General features: G+C 33.3%; 2 protein-coding genes across 3 annotated transcripts in view; one reads left to right on the top strand and one right to left on the bottom strand.

The window, feature by feature from the left end:
* Nucleotides 1-10,974: 10,974 nt before the first annotated feature.
* On the bottom strand, nt 10,975-11,493 carry LOC133305562 (auxin-responsive protein SAUR78-like). Its single transcript, XM_061505823.1, has one exon. It carries the CDS (start codon nt 11,491-11,493, stop codon nt 11,119-11,121), a length of 375 nt encoding a protein of 124 aa, XP_061361807.1. The 3' UTR covers nt 10,975-11,118.
* An 8,038-nt stretch (nt 11,494-19,531) lies between these two features.
* LOC133305413 (uncharacterized) overlaps nt 19,532-22,798 on the top strand; it is a 33,880-nt gene continuing 30,613 nt past the window's right edge. The window contains exons 1-3 of one of the 2 annotated variants that reach the window (XM_061505632.1): nt 19,532-20,083; nt 20,480-20,756; nt 20,863-21,048. In XM_061505632.1, coding sequence (XP_061361616.1) covers nt 19,977-20,083; nt 20,480-20,756; nt 20,863-21,048 — 570 coding nt within the window. In that variant the 5' untranslated portion in view covers nt 19,532-19,976. The remainder of the gene's footprint in view (nt 20,084-20,479; nt 20,757-20,862; nt 21,049-22,798) is intronic. The other variant, XM_061505633.1, reaches the window with a different exon arrangement.

Raw genomic sequence — 22,798 nt, forward strand, 5'->3', positions numbered from 1 at the left:
AGCACCTGATAATGATTCAAGATCATCGACCAAATTTTGCAAATAAATCATCTATTGAGTTGAACAAGAAAATAATAAGACAAATTGGAGGCATCTAGTAATTAATTTTAAAATAATGTTATTTATCCACACAACTTATTACGTTATCTTCTACACCAAGTAATTTCTTGCATAGGTATTGGCTTTTTAGTTATCTTTTGTATAATATAGTAAAAAAATATTTATTAAAAAACTGGTTAAATATAATAATTTTTAGAAAAAGAATTAAAAGTAAAGATGAAATCAGTGGCCAAGAATTGTTGCAAGGAGACACGTAGAAAATCTTCAATGTATTTCGGTACTCTATTTTATTAAAAAGAAAAAAAATTCCCCCCTTTTTATCCATATGTTTTTTTTTTTTTTACATTTTTCTTTAAATCTTATAAATTTTTTTTCTTTTTAATAAAATGGAGGATCAAGTTCGATAACATCGAAGTTTTTCTCGAATATGAGATAGACGTTGCTGCGTGTGATGTTTGAACCTAAAAAATTGGAGACAAAAATTCCTGCACTAACATGGGCTCATCACTCGTGCGAAAAGGAGGGAAAGGCCCCTGAGGCTAAATCCAATTCACACATGAACATCCATTACCCATGTGGCCTAGTTTTGCCTGACCCACTGACTAATGAAAAGACACAAATACCCTTGCTGTGACAAAAGGCCAAAAGTTGTCACTGAAATTTGTGTGTGGTATAGTGATTGGTAGGGAGCATCTCCACCAAAACCCGCAAAATGCGGCCCTCTATAATTATATGTGATCTTCCTTCGTCGTTTTCGGTTCTGACGAGTCACTATCTCATCCCTACCACCAATATATTGTCGTCTCATTTCTACTATCTATAATGCTAAAGATATCTGGTAACCTGTTGGTTAAACTTAATAAGTAATTTCAACTTTGAATATTTAGAAATGCAACTGTTTTAAAATTTGACAGAGAGAATTTTATTGTGATTCTATCCATCTCTGAATTGGATAGAACCGATAAATAATATAAAATAAAAATAACTTTGTTTTATGCTTTGTTTAACAGGCTTGTGTTATCACTACAATTGAAAGGCTTTTTTTTATCTATTTGAAGTTTTTATTCTTTTAATTTCTTAATTTGGTATTTGATTCATGATATTTATCAATGGAGTCATTAAGCGACGCGAAGGGATCCAGCAGCACTGAGTGCAGGGAACCACCACCCCCGCGTCACTCACACAGTCATTTTTTTTTTTCAATTGAGTGACGCCTCCTCTCCTGGAAAACTCATAAGATTATGTCACGTGGCACAATCTCATTAGTCTCATTAACGTAAAATTTCGTAAAACAATAACTTTTAACTCGGGTATCCAAATCAAAAGTTTTTTTTTTGATTTGACATAACTTTTCGAGATCTACGGAATGACACCTCATTTGACATATTTTATCTCTCACAAACATAGTTTGAATTTATAAAAATGTGAAACTATTGTTGCAAATTTGAACTATATTGATGGAAGATAAAATATGTCAAATGAGGTGTCATTGCGTAGATCTCAAAAAGTTATGTGAAATAAAAAAAATATTTGATTTGAATACCTGAATCAAAAGTTATTATCTTCCGAAATTTTACAATAACAAAATTAAGCAGATTGTGCCACATGGCACAATTCTATGAGTTCAGCAAGGGAGGGGGCGTCACTCAATTGAAAAAATAAATAAATCAATATGTGAGTGACGCGGGGGTGGTTCGCAGCACTTAGTGCTGCTGGGTCCCCCTCGCGTCACTCAATGACCCCATTGGTAAAAATCTTGAATCAAATACCAAATTTGTATATTAAAATCTTAAAAAATCCCAATGAGTCAAAGAGCCATAATTGAAATGATGAGAACATATAATATATGGGGAAATACTTTCTTATATTGTTGGAGAAAGTATTTCTTAAGTCACTCATACATCGATATATGTGCTTTATTTTTTTATTTTTCTAATTTCTTAATAGTGAGGCCTACCTTAAACATGTGTGTGTAGGAAATTTCTTTTTTCATGTGAAAGAAGAAAAACAAAGCCGATAATATATTGTTATGTATAAGTTCACTTATTATATTTACTTTTTTAGTTTTAATGTTCATCATACTCTACATTTTCAATATTCGAGTTGCGGTATGAGACAAGAAGATTAGTTATCGATCTATTATTTGTTTTTCAATGGCAAACGACTTTTAGGGGGGCTTTGCAACCGTGAGACCAGAATATCTAGTGGAATATATTATTTGCAACCGAACATGAGGATTAGGATTTGGACATATACTAACCGACTCAGTTGGGCTAGGATGATTGAAATGCCTGACTGATCAGAATATTACAGAATTTTTGCAGGCAAAAGATGTGGAACGAAACCTCAACATTCAACTCTTGGGTAGTGGTTTGGTTCAGAAATCAGCAATTATAACTACTGATTTGATTAGCTTGAAAGTTGGCATTGCGTGAATATGTCTTTAGGAGGCTCATTGGAGATTTACCCATTTCCATGAGCCAAAGCATCTTTTCAGTTTCCTCAATATTAGAGTTAATAAAACATATTAGGGTAAGCCGGTAATGTCATTTTTTACACCGTTTGGGTAAAAAAATAAAAATAAAAAAATAAAATAAAAAATAAAATAAAAAAATTAAACAAATATCTCTTAGAATTTTTTATAATCATTATAAAAAATCATGATTCATATGGGAGTGCAATATAAAACCCATTTAATTAAGTGATCATTTGGACTTGGATATATATAAATTGATCAGTATGGGTAATAGTGTATGCGTAACCCATAGGTTCATAATGAGAAAAAGACTAGAGTTAATAACTTTGGCTAGGTCTACTATGCATTCACAATGTGTTAGATAATCGTCACTCCATAACTCGTCCCATTGACAATTGTGATCAAGGAGTGGCGTGAATTGCAGAGAAAATTCCTACTCACCCATCGACAATTGTGACAAGAGAGTGTTGTGAATTGAGAGTAAGATTCTGATCTTTCCAACCTTGCGGGAGCATCAGAGCAAACAAGAAATAAGAAAAGCTATATGTCTTCAATCCTTTATTGTTCTAATATCATATAATTTTATTTTATGGATTTTATTATATTTGGTATCAGAACCTAGATTATCATGATTTATGACCCAATTGTTTGTTAATGAATATGATTGAAATTATGAGATTGAAATTGTTGCCCTTTCTTGATATATATATATGGGGCATGATATTCTTACACTGGTGTAAGAGTTAGAAGTCTTACACTCAATCTTGACCATTGATCCACTTGTATCCAATGGCTCACATTACTAAAAAATTTGAGCCCTTAGATATAAATGGGATCAGTGGACAAGATTAAGAGTGTAACTTACACTGGTGTAAAATGATCCTAACCATATATATATATATATATATATATATATATATATATATATATATAAGAAATCAAAGCCATTGTCTTAGAATTTTTCGAAAACAAGTTATGAGGGTTCGATTGATTCGAAAATTTCATAATCTTGCCTGTATAGAGAGAACTTGATGCGTGTGCTCGTAAAGTAAGAAAAGCACGACATTTGATCAAATGTTATACGCACTGTACATTCAAAAGCATTGATTGCCTATCAACTTTTCTAATGATGGAGTAGTCCATCTTCTTCGTTTCTGATCTCTGATTGGTAGATTTCCATTGGAGCACGTCTTTTAGTGTTCAGTTTAAAAGCATAATTTGATGTCTAGCATACTAGGTGGCTATGTGTTCAAGCATTATCAAGTAGTCCTTAATTACGTTGGTAAGAAATAAACCGAAATGTAAAGTTCTTTACTGTGCAATATTGAATTAAATAAAGTTGCTGGTTGAGTAAACATTTACATTGCGTAAGCCAAGTATTGTATTATGGTTTTGTTTTTATCGATATCTTGACATCCTGATCTTTCCAACCTTGAGGAGTGTTAGAGCAAACAAAAAGTAAGAAAAGTTATGTCTTCAACAAATAAACTTAAATTTGTTGGTGTTTTAATTTCATATAATTCAATTTTATGAAATTTCTTACAATATTTTGTTGGGTGCATATATATGGCATTTATCAACATTAGCGGTAATTCATCAAGCTATTATAGCAAATTTGGAACTTGGAATTGATCGCAAGACTCGCCTCGTGAATACAATACTAACCGACTTTTTGACCCTTATAACTTTTTATTAATAATTAATTACCAAATTGACCTTTATTCTAAATTATTTCAAAAATTTAACCCCCTCAAAAAATATAACACCAATCTGCCCCTGTTTAACCATTGACCAGCAAGCCTACCCGTGTACACCCCTCCCTACTCGGGTATTTTTTAAAAAATTTTGCCTACCCGAGTATGGAGGGATGTACCCGGATATTTTTCTTGGCACCTGAAATTTTTTTCTCCTTACTTGTCCACACATTTTTATGTATGTATAAGAAATAAATTTATCTTTTACAACACGATACATCCTTATTTTTATTAATTAAAAAAGAACGATGTGCAAATATAGCATCATCTTTTGTTTTGATACCACAAATTCTAGATAACTTGTAGTGGCTCCTTCCAATTATTATCATGCATAGTTGAGCTCACGAAAGTGTAGCAATGATCTTGCGTTGTACACGAGTGGTTTTGTCAAAATTTGTGAGTTGTCCGTTTTAGATCACGAGGAGCACCTAAAAGTTGAAATCATATTTTGTTAAGAATGACACGTGGAGCACAAAACCCTTGGTGAGGATTATATCCACCAATAAGCCAAGTGATAAACTACAATAACTAATTGTATGAGTTTTTTTGCATTTATATGGTACTTATTTAGAACATTTTTAATCGACGTGGAACTTCAACACTACTCACACTTGATTATTTCTAACATCCTCTCCTTAAATATGAGGCCCAACATCATGTTCCCCTAAGGGTAAATTTTACGGAAGTCTTATCTCTTCAAATATTAAGGTTACACTAGTCTTCTACGAATGCCTCTCACCATATCCATATATTCGGCCTAGCCAAACCGTTGACTATGATGTCAGAGTTGAGAATGGTATGGGGGAGCTCAAAATCCTTTGCAAGAGATACATCTACGAATGAGTCAAATGACAAACCACAATAAATGAACCGACACCACATCTCAACTCAAAACCTTAAGACTCAAGTTGTATGGTTGATTTTTGCACTTATATGATACTCATTTGAAACATTTTACACTTAATTATTTCTAACATCTTTTGCATGATCTTGTACTCCTCTACTCTGTCAGCAACTAGCATCGTTTCTATTAGTATATATATATTGTTTTCATCGTATAAAGAAAAGTGAAATTTTATTTTCAACAATTTATTTATGGAAAAATTATTTGTGCTTTAAAAGGATGTAAATTATGTTCTTTTAATTTTTTTACTTTATGTACTCCCGGTAGTACATAGAAAAAACTAAAAGGACACAACTTACGTCCTTTAAAAGGACACACACTAAATCTTTTATGGATTGAATATCACTCCTATTAATTATATTATTCTCACACTACTTTGCTTTTAAGTAATAAAAATAAAACAAGAGAATTTTTTTTTTTAAGGTTTTGATATTTCTCATATTGTAGAAAATAAAATTATCTGACACACATAGGCTTTAATGTTTCTACAGTAAATGTAGATAACTTATCTACATTCACTCTCAAAACGACGTCGTTTTGGGTTGAAAGATTAAAAAATTATAATAAGAAAGACTATTATAATCCTGAAAAAAATTATAATTATAAAATACCTTAATTTTTGCCTCAAAACGACGTTCTTTTAGGCTCAATGTAGATAACTTATCTACATTGACTACATAAAAAACGAAAAATTTGTAGGATCCGTGTGGGTTTATATGAAGAGAAAAAAGAGAAAAGAAAACAGGCCCCACATATTTTTATATATGTATAGGAGATAAAATTATCTCCTACAATATAAGAGACATTAATTTTTTTAATGCTATTTTTCTTTTCTTCTAAACTAGTTGGTACTATAAAAAGTGTAACAGATATGCTACTTAGAATCACTTCTTTTTTATTCTTAAGGTGTGCATGACAACTATTTTGTTCCCTGGCATTATTTATGAAAAGAAACAATTCTTTTCTATTTCTGTGCCTTGGGGAGAAAAAAAAATGTTTGATAACATATTTTATTTTAATTCTGAGAATGAGAATTGCGTTTGATAACACAACAAATAATGTAATAACAAAATTTCCTATTAAGCATAATTTTTTTCGGATCATCACTTTCCTTTCCATATGGCGGCGGCGGTAGTGGCAGCGTGGTGGTGGTAATGGTGGCGATGGTGGTGGCGGCAGTGGTGGTACTGAAGGTAGTGGCTGCGACGATGATAGTGGTGGTGGTGGTGACGGTGGTGGCGGCGGCGGTGGTTGGTGGTGGCGTGGCAGTGGTGGCATGGTGGTGATGACATGGTGGTGATGGTGACGACAGCGGCTACGGAGATGGTGGTGGTGGTTGGTGATGGTGGCGGTGGCGGTGGCGTGGTGGCAATAATGGCGGCGGCAGTGGTTGTGGTGGTAGTGACGGCAGTGGTTGCGGCAATAATGGTGGTAATGGTGGCGGTGGTAGTGGCGATGGTGATGGTAGTGGCTGCGACGATGGTGGTGGTGGTTGGTGGCGGTGATGGTGATGGTGGTGTGGTAGTGATGGCATGGTGGTGGCGGTGACGGCAGTGGCTACGGCGATGGTGGTGGTGGTTGGTGACAATGGCGTGGTAGCAGTGGCGATGATGTGGTGATGGGCATGGTGGCGGTGACAGTAGTGGTTACGATGGTGGTGGTGGAAGCGGTGGTGATGGTGGTGATGACGGTGGCATGGTGGTGGTGGGGGCAATGACATTGTCGTGGTAGTGGTGATGATGATGATGATGATGATAGTGGTGGAGAATGATTGAAAGAAATAAGTGTTTCTCATTTTGTGCCCGGGAACAAAAAAACAGATTTTTTTTTATTCTTTTGTCTATTCTTCAGCACAAAAATTAAATCGGTTCATCCCGGTAACAAAAAATTAAACTGATTTTACTAAACGAGTTTTCTATCTATTTCTGTTCTCGGGAACAGAAATTAAAAAAAAAAAATTCCGAGAAGGTTGTCATGCACACCCTTAGTGTGCGAAGTGCAATAGTTGGATCCGAATGGAAATGATGGGTCCGTTTTATTATATTTTAGACTAAATACTTTTTTTGGTCCCTAACAAAAAATACGGTCCCACTTTAGTCTCTTACAAAAAAAATTAGTCTCGAGATCCCTAAGAAATTCAAAGTAGACCCATTTAGTTGAAATCGTGGTCCCTCACAAATTCAAAAAAGACTCATATTAGTCCCTCAAAAGGACTAAAATGGGTCCACTTTGAATTTCATAGGGATTAGCCGACTAATTTTTTTTTTGTAAAAGACTTAAGTGGGAACTGTGTTTTTTGTTAGGGACCCAAAAAAATTTTTACTCTATATTTTATTTATTTTGTTCTTAAAATTATTTTATAGAATAATTAATGAAATAAGTTTTTTTTATATTTTTATTTTATTTTGAAGGTTAAAAGTCAAAACACAAAATAAAATCCACTCAAATATATTTCTAAATTTGATTCTAGAAGCTAAAAAATAATTATAAATTTTAGAATTATTTTTATAAAATAGACCTTATCAAACATTTTTTTTTTTAAATTGTTATGGACTCATATATGAGACACATTTATCACTAAGTCCAACAAGGGGTAATCTAAATATAAATCCGATATAATTAATGGAGGATATCCATCAAGGATATCAATCCTAATACGATTGCATTAAATATGAGTTTGGGCTACTGGTAGAAGCACAGAATGTCCAGAATCCAATACCCACATGTAAACTCTATAAATAGGAGGTAAAACCTATATATATGATTATTCTCTCTCTTACTATTATACAGTTACTGCACACACACTATTCCTTTAGCGAAATCTATTTGTTATTCTTCTGTGCATAGTGATCTGCTAAATTTAAGAGTATCTAACTCATAGATATCTTAGAAGGAACACTTAAATCCAACATAAACATATACTAATTCATTGGGTTAGATATCTCTATGTTTAGGACATAACAAAAATCAAAAACTATTTTGAAAACAGATTTACACAGGCCTATGAATTCGTGTACTGGAGTGGAAGGCATTCCGTTGTAGCCTTGTAGGAGTGTTTGTTGGATCAATCTGAATTAAAATAAAATAGAATTTGTTAGTTGATATAGTCATTATTTCTCATAAATTATCTAATGAATATTTTATTATCAAATGATATTCTTACAACTGTTCAACGATATAGGTTGAGAAAAAAATTGGAAAAATATTAGTTTGGTCCAGCTTCCCTTGTTCACTTTAGTGTTCAACTATTTGAATATAAAGTTTAATTACACTCTCACCAGTATTACTTTTGAAAAGAATTTAAAGCCTTAATTCTGAATTCGTCCCAAATTGAACTAGTCGTGAAGTGACGAACCGATTGAAATATTTTCAAAAAAAAAGTTTAACTACACTAATTAAAACGTTATATGTATCCTTTATTAACGGTAAGCCCAAGTCTACCAAATATTTGGGAATATTGACTTAGTTGAGAAATTTATGGAACTCACAAACATATACTCCTGAAATAAGAGAATTTTCTTCCTCTGTACCATTAAATGTGTGTCACAACAAATTTGTAGATTATCACAATCCCCCGCATTAATAATATTTTTTAATATTACAGTTGATTTAATACACATTCAATTGTATAAATTAAAAATTTTATCATACCCGAAAAGCACCTTAAAGATCCCTAGTAATATATACAAATGCAAAGAATGAAAGAATAGTCTACTGATCACTATTAAATAAACGAAAGTAACATTTCCTTCCATCCCTTCTTCCGATGTCTTCCTACTCTGTTTTTCCTTTTATTTTATGTTCATCTTCCTTTCTATTAATTCTTTATTCCTTTTCCTTTTCCTTTGAGAGTATTCTAATAGTAGGAGGTGGATGTTTACTTCTACATCTTCTAAGACAATAAAGATAAACTATAGCTGGCAGACTGCTCAACTCCTCCTTGTGTTCTTTAAAAGTTCAAAAGTCTAAACCTTTTCCAGAGAAACAAAGACGTACCGTGCCAACTATTGTTGTATTGCAATGTGCGCCACCATAAAAATTGCCATTTTTTTTTTTTGTTTAAAATGAGCAAATTATAGTGTATTTAACATTGATTTTATTTGAAGAACAATATTATTTTAATTCACTAAACTTTAAAAATTAAACACCCCATTTTATTGATTTTAAATACAAACTCGCTTTTCATACCTTACCAATATTATTTGTCGTGGGGAACTAATTCAACAAAGCCTTTATGTGGGTGGCAATGGCAGCTAGGCAACGCGTTTCATACTCATGCGTGTAGTAAACGACTTTCGTGTCATCCACTTAATTAATCCCCAATCTAAAGTCCTCAATCAAGTTAACGAAAAGCTCTATTTTATTTTATTTTATTTCATTCACTAACCAACAAATTCCTACAGGGAGCGTTATTGTATTTGGCAAATCAAAGGCATCTCTAACTACCTAATCATTAGTATTCAAAAACAAAATATTCGTATCTCTTGCAGATAGTATATATATAACTATATATATCTTCCTCATAAGCATTTTTAAAAATATTTAAGACCCCCTGTATTATAATAATCTCATCAACTTTTTGAATGCACAAGCTTTCCTTTCCTTTCTGGTGCCTGCGTCCTTAAAAGCGGTTGACTTCATTGCTGTCTCGGAATATGAACTTTTTCTGTAGCTACTACTGGCTGCAGGGTTTGTTTTATAAAGTATATTTTTCCGTATTGTATGTGGCTCAGATGCATCTCTATGTTCTCTACCCCAGCCAACAACCAAGATTAATAATTTTATTTACTCGTCCAATCAATGAATGTTTTAGTGTAGTAGCTAGTAATTAATGCTATTTTCAGAATTTTGGCCAGCAGAGGACGTACATTCATCAATGTCAAATAAAAATGATGACGCCGGTTTATTTCACAACTATACAATTGAGTGAATTGACTATCTTGGTTGAATAAACTGGGGAATATTAGTGATACTATTTTTAACAGTGGGAAATTCACAGACATGTGAAAGAGAAAGCAGAAGAATCAATTGCAATATTAGGCCAGCATACAGAATCCTTGGATAGGCCGTGTTTGTATTTAGTACACGAGGCATGTTACATTGTCTCTAATAACTGTAGGTGATGTTTCTCCAAGGAAAAAAAAAATATAACTGTAGGTGATGTAACTAGTGAATGTAGTGAGGCAAAGTGTGGCATCATGTAATGGAACCCCACCAGGGGCTAATCAATCAATTTCTAAAGCCTCGTGGAATCTTCTTGTTTAATCCAGGGAAGGGTGTAGCAAGTGGGAAAGTAGCCACCATTTCAACTTCCATTTTCTACAATTAGTAATGGCCCTCCCACGGACCAAATTTGTTGGTAATTCCAATAATGCTCTTTTGTTATAACCAAACATCGATCCACATTGGGTATCTCATAAATAAGTTCCCAAATTAAAGCTTTCACTGTAACATATGCTTCATGGACGAAAATGTTTGATGATATCCCATTTCACATTATTACATTGTCAAACACTTTTGTTTCAGAGGTTAAACAAGACATTGTCCCTGTATAGAAGAAATGAACAACCTCTTACATTGCGTACAATTTCCCATTCATTACATTGGAGTATCCAACGCTCAACTCGACAACTCAACCATTCAAATATCTAAACTAATCAAAATTATTGATAACATTTAAATAAATAAAAAAAATGTACAGCAAGGAAATTTAACTTATGGGAAGAAGAACCGTGCCACATACGTACAAATCAATGATGTGAATCACTTTTTTTCTCTCTCTCTCTCTCGCTTCCCTTATTAATGTTAGTTATTATTACTACTAAATAAAATACAGTCACTAATAGGAAAGTATAAGGTATAAATAGAAATAATATATGTTTTTTTTTTTTTGAATGCATAGTGGTGATGTTGTGAGTTGTGCGCTAGCAGGCGTAGAAGTCGACGAGTTCGTCGAGTGACTCGGGTTGTGGATCAGCATTTTCGAGCATCCAGAGCAAGTGTTCGAAAAGGACAACCTCGCACGCGACATTGATGGTGTCGTGTTTGTTTTGGTCGTCGGATTCGCGGGACCTCTCCACGAGTTCCCGGAAGGCGGGGTGGTCCACCACGTCGGAGGGGACGCGGTAGAGGCGGCGTGACTTTCCGACGTAGACGGGGCGGAGGTCCGACCCGGAGGAGGAGTCGTCGTCGGCCACGGCGTTGATGCTGTGGCGGCTGTGCTTGCTGTTGCCGTTTCCGAATGAGTTCCATTTCTTCAGCACTGACTTCAGCTTTGTTAGCTTCCCACCTTTTGCCATGTCAGATAACTTGAATGAAAATTGAAATATGAAGTTTCAGAGAGAGAGAGAGAGAGAGAAGTTGCATGTGGGAAGGGAAGTTGCAGGGAAGGCTCGTATATAAAGGGGGTGAGAGAGAGGGGTAAAATGGTCAGAGAGATGGAAAAAGGGTTGCAATAGAGGGGCCCGGTGGAAGTTCTATATAAGAATATGAGATAAGGGTCAAACGGTTAAGTGTTTTTGGCGTTTGGGCTCTGGCGTGAATTGTGTTTCACAAGACCAACTGTGATTCTGTGAACCTCCATTTGCTAAAGTTCTTTCATTTTCGTTTACTTTGCTCTCTGTGTATTTTTGTGCTCAGTTTGTGTCTTTCCGAATATTCAATAGGTTACGGAAAAGTAATTTTTTTTATAAACTAAACGTTAAAAATGAGTTATTTTATTAACTGATATGTTATTCTTCTATTTTTTTTTTGAAATATATCCTCTTATATGTTAATGGGTTTTATTAGTGTTATGTTACATGATTTAAGTGTTGTTTCCAACACACACAAAAATGGAGAGAAAGTGGAATGATGAAAGAGAAAGAAAAACATGTGGACCCCACTTCTTTAATATGTGTGTAGGAAAGTGATGTTATATCATGTTACATGATAAACATAAGTTAATTAACGTAATCATGTCATATAATAGAATTTTAACTATTAATAATTAGATTAATAGTGATAATTTTATAATTTTGTATTCTTAATTTTTTTTTATCTCTCTTCTCTATTATCATTAACTACCCTTATACAATTAAGATTCTATTATATAATATGGTTATGGTAGGTAATACATGATTCAATCCACGTATTTTTTAACCTTTGGTATTCAGACATCTTTTTTTAAGTCTCGATAATTCAGAACTTAACCGGCTGAACTTTTTACGGAGTTAAATCTTTTTAGGACATGTATTTTTTCCCCATTTAGCGTCTGACTTTTTTGCTCTTATAAATTTTATATAGTTTTATTATAACCAAAAATGAAAAGCAATCATTTTAACATAACGTAAGGCCCCATTAAGTTCCTTGGTTTTAAGGAGCTCTTTTTTAGTTTTCTTAAAAAAGAAAAATTCTAAAGTCCCGTTTTTTGTTTTTGTTATAAACCATAGTATGGGAAAAGGAAAGTAAGATAAATTAAAAGCAAAAGAATCTTAGTAAATTTAATCCCAAGATTAATAAGATTTTAAAAGAAATTCATGTCACTTTAGTTAAAACTCTTCTGTAATCATAGTACAACTTAATTAAATAAAAGAAATTGAAATGTATATTTTAGCTATCTATTTTATTTTTTTCTTAATTACATTTTTTGTTTGCATAAAACCATATCCCATAATGCAAAGTGCAATTAATGAGTATATATATAAAATCATCAAAAGCAAGAAAAAAGTGAGACTTTAAATGATTTGTAAAAGTTATAAGTTTTGTAAATGCGATCTGAAAAACCGTATTCTCAATCTAATGGGTTAAAAGTAATTGTTTGAACCTCATCAATATTAAAAGTTTGATTATTATTGATAAAATACTCTTGGGAATACTTTCGACTTTTACCACACCCGGGTTGAATTGTGAAAATATATATCTAAAAAAAAAAAAAAACCATATTCTCTAAATTTGATCAGAAAAAACCATGTAACCATGTATCGTTCTTAACTTCTTTGTTCACTTATATACATACAAATTCTTGGATTTAATCATATTCATGCTGCACTCGATCGCCTAAGTGTACATTTTTTTTTTTTTTGGATGAACAAGTGTACATTTTAAAACTTCGGCTTTGCTCACAATGTATAATGTACAAAAATTATTGTTACGTGAATATGTTGTTTTATTAGTGCCTTTACCTGCTAGGCCCACACACGTGCAACGTGAAACATGTAGTTTAAAGAAGAGTCCAAAAATTGAAGCAAAACCGAAGTGCCGATTAAAACTAGTCATCAAAGACCACTCATAAAATTTTAAATTTGGATTTCCAAACGAATTGAGCCTTATTACCGGAGGTAAAGATCATCCCTGATGCATAAATTAACATGTCTACCTCCTTCCTTTTTAGCACATCATGTTATATTATGAAATATGAAAGATATAAAAACATATTTGAGTCATTCTAAATTTTAATTAAAAACTTTGGTTTTTAATATTAATTGGATAAATGTAATATTTATAAACCGTTTGATCCAAGTTTCTCTCTGTCTCTCTCATAATATGTTAGAGAATAATATAAACCATTAATAAGACTTTCAACCAACATAGGTTTTGGGTTGAATTGGTTCTTTACATGATATCAAAGTTTCAGGGACCACTCCACTTGTGGAATTAAATAAGCATAAGGTAAAATAAAAATAAAAATTTGGGCTATACAATATCCACGCTTCAAGCAAGCTCTTGCATGAAGGGATGTGTTAGAAAATAATATAAACTATTAAAAAAGTCTTCATTTAATATCTTAAGATTTTGGGTTGAAGTGTTCTTTACACCCATGGTGTTCAAGTTCATCGTTTAACTTGTTGTCTTTTATTAATTATCAGTCACACTGAACTTCCAGCTAGAAGTAGTCTACTATCCTTTTTATTGTTTCTCATTTGGCACCGAAAGCGACAGACATGTGCAAGTATGTTGCTAAGGTCTCCAACCTATTAGCCTATATTATCTTTTCTAATCAACAATTCGCACTGCAAATTAATTGGATTTCGCTCTGGAATATTTCCAAGCACGAGTCCACATTGTTTGTTTTCTTCTTTTAATTTTAAATTTGGGGTTACAAAGACAAAGACAATACCTTACCCTCTTTAGAATTGCCACCAGCCAACCTATGCTAACAACCCTCTCGTTTTAAATTTAGCAAGAATACCAAAGGAAGCACTTTTTTTTGCTGTTGAAAAAAAGGAAGCATTTATATTCAAATTATTCTATTGGTAAGGTATTTAAAAATTTAAAATTATGCTGCTCAACCAACACATATGGATTATCAATTAATATACTAAGCTACTTAACAATGTTAATTATTACATGCTTGAAATATTCTTGATGGCGATGAACTAGCTTATTCTCTCTCCCTATTGCTGCTTCACTTTTTTCTGATTTTAGAATCCTTACCTTGGGTTGGTTTTTTTTTCTCTCTCTCTCTCTGTGTATATACATGGGAATTACAAAACAAAAAGTTCTTTATATTGTCCAGGTGTATTTCTTACTTCAGAAAGGAAGTTCTACTTTTTAATTTTTTATTTCCATTTCCTTTTTACAATTAAAACAAGGGTTGAGATGCTCAAAAAAATTATAATACTTGATAGAGACACGCGGCATTCTGGGGGCAGAGCCATGTGAGCAACACATGGACTCAGCGTATCACATATGGTTGAACCGTCGTAGGTATATATATGATTAATGAAATTGTGACACTCATACTCATGGTTAATGCGCTGCCATGTGAATTTCGCACAAATTGCAATCGGTGTTCTATGAACCTCAAACATAAACTGTGACCATCCTTTTCTTGAATATAAGTATATATGTTTTTGCAGGTGTCAAACGGCTGTGTTACTCTTCTACATTTCATATATGCAATACTTTTCTCCCTCCAGAAATAAATATTATTTCTAATTTTTTGTCATATATTTAATACCCATTCCCTTCAAAACTTACATAAATATCTAGTTGTAAGTATTATTTATATTTTTTTATATAAATAGTTATAACTTTAAAGAAAAAATTTATATTATAATTGTGTCCTCCCTCAAAAAAATTTGTTGGCTCCGTCATTAAAAATATGTAGAATCAAATTATACGGATCCCCACTTTAAAAAACAATAGAAGAAAAATAAGCTACTTCTAATGTATATAAATAAAATGAAAAATGCATTTCACCAAAAAATAATATTTTCAACATTTACTAACTATAATTTCAATCTTTGCATTTATTGCTCGGAGAAATTGATCTCAACAGGCATGATTCATACCATATTATATCATGCATTCATATATATATATATATATATATATATATATATATATATATATATATATATATTTATACACCAAATTTTTTTTATATGATTTTATATACAATATGAAACAATGCAAGCTTTTTTCTTTTTTTCTTTAATCATGAGAATAATAATAAGAAAACCCATCTTATCAATCGCCGAACAGAATTTTGTCGTCTTATATATGACTAAGTTCCAAATAATGATTAATTAATATACATAAGGTAATTACAAATAACTTACAGCATTTTTTCGAGTTATGTCGGCACTTTATAGTTTTACCAATGAAAAAAGAAAAACATGAGCATGGCACAAAGGTCAAAGTCATAAATAAGTAGGCATCTCAGAGAAGAGACAATCATGCGCACGTTCTATAAAGGTCTCTGAATGTAGTATAAAAGATTGTCCATTTCATGAATTAGATAAACTACACGTAATTATTATCTAAATACAATTAAATAGAGATAGTTTATTTGACATAAAAATTGAAAATTTAACTCCATGAGGCTAGGGGACAATTTGGTTTTGGTCAGAAATATCAGTGAACAGAAGCTAACCTCATTTTTTACCGTAATGCAACTTGATTCTCCAATTGGAGATGCAATACCTTATCATTTTGAAGATATTATCTACTAATTACTTTAAGCCACTTCTAATTTGTATCATATATACATGATCTCTCATTTTTATTAAAAAGAAAAGAAAAGAAAGTTATTCCTTAATGCCGCGAACATAAAATAACATTGTATTTGTATAAAGAGACAAGCAAACTTGATTGAAGAAAATAGAAACTAGACACGGCAAGAATATCAAGTATGGTTTCTCATTCTTAGTGAGGGAAGCATGCATGTGCATGTTTTAAACTAAAATCTGAATCGGTATGGAGATCATTGTTGAATTGGCATTCTCTTTCCCATGTGCTTGATGTTACTGGGGATTAATCTACATCGCTACAACATGCTGACTGATTTCATATATTTAGCTTTATTAAAAACCCAAAAATCTGAGCTTTAGGGGCGATATATATGCTGATAATTTTGGATGGTTTCATATATGGGAACCAAATGATGAATCGTATATTATCGGTATGGGGATCATTGTTGGATTAGCAGTCCCTCCATGTGCTTCATGTTGCTCGTGATTAATTAGTCGCTACAAAGTGCTGACTGATTGCACATATTTAGCATTATTAAAAACCCGATAATCTGGGCTTTGTTGGCGATAAATGCTGATAATTTTTTATGGTTTCATGCACTGTGTTGAGACAATCTTTTCTTTGGATTCCTTGTCATTATCATTTCAATAATCAAACATAGATTTAACTTATTAAATTAGTTTATTCATAAAATTAAATCTCTATACTCCAAGATTAAGTTCCCCATGCCAAGATAAACATATATAAATTCTAAAATGCTTTTGGACTTCGATTATTAAGACTAGCTAGCTAGTAGACTACCCATTAGTTTATTTTACACAAGACTGCAAAAAGGGAAGGTTGTTATTGCATACGTACCATGAGAACATTAAGATACTCAGATAATATGGTTCGAGTTTATTTATTTATTTTGGAAGGAGGGGTTACCGAATCTTCTCTTCTGCCTCTTTACGGCGAGAAAGAAAATTTAATCTTTTATGTTTTCATTCGGTATCACTGTTTTTTTAAGGGAAAAAAAATAAAATAAAGAACAAGATAGAAATAAGGCAGCATGATTAATTTGTTTGTAAATGGGCCAATAGCTACTGCACGTTACCATGCAAGCGTAGCATGGGTTTGACGAGATCAGGACACCATAAATTAAAACTTTATTATAAATCATATTTTATGCCTCGTCATAAAAATATAAAATCTTGATAGCATTAGACTCCTTGAAATTTATAGTACAACCAACTAGGCATATAACAATGTTCACTGAAAAATATGGATATCTATGAATTCGTGAATTGGACTCCGCTTGAGAAATATACATTGAGTGTTCTTCGTTGACTTTTCTTACCCATCAGTTCTTAATATTAGTTACCTACATAAAAGAATAATACACTGGATGAAAATCGAAAGCAAAAGCAATATTGGCTTTGGTCAAAACCAAGATGATTATAATTTGAATTTCGGTTTTGGTGCAATTTGATTCTCCAGTTGGAGGCGCACAGCATCTCATCATGTGCGAATATCATATCAACATAGCAATCTAGCTATCTATATTCTACGCTACTAGTTTTTAGCTCCTTCTAGGTTCTTACCCATGTGTGAAGAGCTTCTACCATATTCTTGTTTTCAAGGAAAAATAGTTTCAGCCTGGAATCAAATTTTTGAGTAAAAAACTTTGCATTTATACAGAAAGACAAGGAATGCCTATTAGAATAACCGAAAAACAAGACAAATAATGGATATTAAAATATGTTTTTTTCTTTTCTTATATACCTAATTGGTTAATTCTAAGTGAAGCAGAGAATGTGCGTGTTATTGGTAAATGGGCTGGTACAACTTCGCAAGGCCTCATTTATAAATAGTCTCAAAACGGGTTTACGAAGATTAATATCTCACACATTTTTTGAAAACCATGGACAGCAATGGGTCCAATATGAGATATGAAATTGGGCCTTTCTCTTACGTTCTAGAATGTAGTAATTCTTCCACGTTGGACATTCATTCTGGTTTATAACTAAATGGAGTGCATCATATGCAGATAAGCTAATAATTCATAGTAGGTTAAGTTAGATTTTGATTTAAATAGAAATATTTGGATTATTTGATCATTTTGTCCCTCATTAATTAATTAATAACCATTTTGTCCCTGATTCAAAACTATTCACCAATCTACCCCTCTTTAATCGATTAACTTGCATTTTTAATCGATTAAATGGTTGTTGGGAGATTTAATCGACTAAATCTCCCTACTTAATTGATTAAAAAATCATACTGACTTGTTTTCCTTTGTTGCCTGTTGGGAGATTTAATCGATTAAATAGGGAGATTTAGTCGATTAAATCTCCCAACAGTCATTTTTGCCTGTTTTGACCATTTAATCGATTAAAAATGCAAGGTAGTCGATTAAAGAGGAGCAGATTGGTAGATAGTTTCGAATCAGAGGCAAAATGGTTATTAATTAATTAATGAGGGGCAAAAAGGTGAAAAAGCCGGAATATTTGTGTAAAATATTTTAAGTTTAGACCTAATTTATATTTAAAAAATAAATTTTTTGGCCTAGGCGTGTTTAATTCTATTAAACATTTAATAATTAAAAAATTAATTAAAATAATATTATTTTTATATTCAAAATCATTAAATAATAATTTTATTTAAAATAAATAAGATGATATACGCTATTCTATAAGCTTAAAAGTCGGGCATGTAAAAAAAAAAAAAATTATTATCTGCTTTCTAAATATTTTTTTAAAAGTCCAGACTTGTTCTACTTGATTATATACAATAAGTCAAATTTGACATAATATAAGCTAGACCGGCTTAACTCATTTATACTCTTAAGTAATATTCATACACATCGATACAAATAAATGTATTCGAGACTAATGATTTTTTTTTTAATTTCCTTAAATATATCTCTGAATATTAATTTGTAAATTTAACCACCAAAAAATAATAGTTTGTAAATTTCTATTTATACTTATTACATATCATATAAGGAAAAAAATAAAAAAAGAAATCAAAGTATTCGGAAGAAGAGCAATCTAGGTGATCGTAACAGACGGTGGAGGTGAGACGGTTGACGTTAACCTTTAAGTAACGGACAATCGAATTTGGTCCGTTGAGGCGTTCCCGCGGTTCATATGATATGATGATATGTGCACTCTCTCATCATTCATGCACTTTCTGCAATTGTTGATGAACAATCGAATCATCATCATTATCATCATCAATCATGTTTGTGATGACCCTCACTTCCTTTCTACCCTGTAAACCCTTTCGAGCGCGTGAGTTTCGCGTGTACAAACGCCGAAGGCTGAAAATCAAAGCCTCGTTGCCACTGCCACCTTCATCCACTCCCTTCGAGAATCTCTTCCAGAGCTTAATCACCCAATACCCTTCCGTTAATTCCCTTGATTTCATTACTCCCGCTCTCGGATTCGCTTCCGGTGTCGCCCTTTACTTGTCACGCTTCAAATCCCCCAATAATTCGGATTCGGATTTGGATTTGGATATCGGTGAGTGGATCCTGTTCGCGAGTCCGACGCCGTTTAACCGTTTCGTGCTGCTGCGTTGCCCTTCCATATCGTTTCAGGATGGGAACGAGAGGCTGGTGAAGGAGGAGACGCATTACGTCATCATTGACCGTGGGAGGATTCAGGTTGATAAGAAGAGAGAGGGGGATTTGGAAGAGGTGAAGTTGAGTTATCAGAGAGTGTGCGTGAGTGCACCGGATGGAGGTGTGGTTTCATTGGATTGGCCTGAAAACTTGGATTTGGAACAAGAGCGTGGCTTGGATTCTACTCTCTTGCTTGTTCCTGGTACTCCCCAAGGGAGCATGGATTACAATGTAAGGCTTTTTGTCATTGAAGCTCTCAAGAGAGGGTTTTTCCCTGTTGTCATGAATCCCAGAGGATGCGCTTCTTCACCTCTCACCACTCCCCGGTAACACTCCTCTCTCTTTTTCTCTTTTTCTTTTATTAGGCTGCAAGTAATTCAGAATAAACTATTCACACCGTGTTCAATTTTCGTGCTTAAATGGTATGGTATATTGCATCGACTTTGTCATATATTCATTGTGTAGTGAAAAAATAATGTGGAGTAGTATCTTATTTGTGACATTGGATGCTTCTTAGTTCATAGTTATAGTATTGTGGTTCTCCGGTGAATGATAGGAGGATGTTGCCTCTTGGAGTGAAGATGATGGTGGGTTAGGGTCTTAGGGAATGGGAATTTGGTCATTTCTATATAATGGACTGGGAGTACTTTTTATATTCTTTGGAGACTTGTGGGAAAGATAAGACAATGGTAAGGACTTCTTAAGTACTTTATTTTCTGTAGGTTATTTACAGCTGCTGACAGCGATGATATCTGCACAGCTATAACATATATCAACAAGGCAAGGCCGTGGACAACCTTGATGGGTGTCGGCTGGGGATACGGTGCAAACATGCTGACAAAATACCTGGCAGAGGTTGGGGAAAGAACTCCACTGACGGCTGCCACATGTATAGACAATCCTTTTGATTTAGATGAGGCTACGAGGTCCTCTCCTTATCACATTGTTACTGATCAAAAGCTCACTGGTGGATTGATAGATATTCTGCGGACCAATAAAGTAAATTAATTGCTTTCAACTTTCACCCACCTTTTCCCCTTTTTTTAACTGACCTTCATTAGGATGTCCCGTGAAACCTTTGGCTGAAAACTCACTAATTCTGTAGGCACTATTCCAAGGCAAAACAAAAGGTTTTGATGTCGAAAAGGCTTTGCTGGCAACATCTGTACGTGATTTTGAAGAAGCAATATCTATGGTATCTTATGGCTTTGGGGCTATAGAAGATTTTTATTCAAAATCCAGCACAAGAAATGTGATTAGAGATATTAAAATTCCTGTTCTCTTTATACAGGTAAGCATGCATTGCTTCTTAAATTCCCACTTGATTAATTGCATCCTGTGCATTTTGCTAAATATTAATTTATTAAGAGCTCTATTGTTTTGAGACAAAGTAGTATACTCCTGATTCTCCACAACAGAATGCAATTGTATTTCAATGCTTCGTGACTGCTAAGATAGTGGAACAATTACAAGGTTCTTGTATCTGTACAAAAAAAAGTGTGTGAGAGAGAGGGGATCAGGATGGCAAAAAAACATTTCAATCCAAAAGTTGAAGCTGTTAGGTGAGACTACAATAATAGTTTTTATATTATATTTCTCTAACGCGCCTCTTCATAGAATAGCTCGTTAGGCTTGAAGGGTGGATAATGCCCAGACCCCTCCTATCTATGCTAAGAAACTCTGCAATATTTTAATTATTTATTCATAGAATGGGGTCAATAAGGATTGAACTTGTGATCATTTGATCACAGATGCTCTGATATTATGTAAAGCTATGTAGCACCGACACTTCAAAAAACTTGAAGTGTTGTGTCCGACACTCCCCGACACTCTGACACGCTTCAACATCTATAATATTTGAAATTTCATTACATATCATGAAAAAATTGATCCACGTTTTACCAACTTGATATAATAAGAATTAAAAATGGATACCGAATAAATCGCATTGGAGTGTATAAGCTGAAAATTGTTTTTTATTATTATTATTATTTATTTATTTTTTCATTTCTGGTTTTGCTCTTAATTTCACTGCAATACAATAATAAAATACTGCTTTCACTCTGTATTCTTGTTATCACTTTTTTACTTGTAAGTTCCATTTGCCTTTAGCATTTAGGATTCACGGAGCGGAGGAATATAATTTTATTTTGCTTTGCACCACCAGCACTTGCAATCTTTGTCCCTCTTTTTATGAGTAATTTCATACTCTGCATCTTTCTTGTTATTCAATTTTTAATTCAAATTGTTCCATAGTTCCTAGGACTGTACATATTTGTAAGGCCAAATTTCACACATCTCTATCATGCATCAGTACCCTCGTTATTTAATTTGGTTTCGCAATATTTACTTTTGGGTTCCACTCCCATCATGGTTTGTTCATTTTCTTTGCCTCGTTATCTTTTCTTAATTAAAGAGAAATAAATTGTAATTCTCTATAAAATGTAGATGGTGGTGTCTATTTTAACGACACGTGCATTCAGATTTGGTCTATGCCTTCGTGTTACCTTCTCGTCGAATTTCATTGATGATATCCCATAGGGTGTGCACTTCGGTTTTCTAAATATAATTGGTAGTGTTTCCGTTAGCAACCTGGATATTCGCTGAATCATTGTATGGAGGCAAGCTTTTCAGTAAATCTGCCGAACTATTCATATAACTTGATGATTCAAAAAGCCAAGACTTAGAGGAGTAATTATTACCTTGAACTTGAATCCCCAAAGCTGAGAAGGATGAAATGATCATTTGTTGCACCATTTCAGCTGTAAGATCTGTTGGTTCAGCATTGTTATTGACTGCAGAAGTCGTTGAGATCCTAGCTATTATCTGACCAGTAGAATAATTGCCCATAGTGGCTTTGAAAGCAATAGTCTGATGATTTTGGGGGCGAATTGAATACTTTTTGATGATGTGTCCTGGCTTTTTGCTGTAATTGCAGAATCTCTTGGCACAATTCGTAGCAATGTGACCATAATTCTTGTAAATGATACACTGAACCTTCTCATATCCCTACTTTTGCCTTTGCCTTGAGCCAAAAAAAC

This window comes from Gastrolobium bilobum, unplaced genomic scaffold, assembly GCF_033153095.1.
Source record: "Gastrolobium bilobum isolate Gb01-03AN ecotype WA unplaced genomic scaffold, APGP_CSIRO_Gbil_v1 utg1221, whole genome shotgun sequence".
NCBI lineage: Eukaryota > Viridiplantae > Streptophyta > Magnoliopsida > Fabales > Fabaceae > Gastrolobium > Gastrolobium bilobum.

What these genes read in the sequence shown, in the direction of transcription:
- LOC133305562 (XM_061505823.1), bottom strand. Translation starts at nt 11,493, where the DNA reads ATGGCAAAAGGTGGGAAGCTAACAAAGCTGAAGTCAGTGCTGAAGAAA.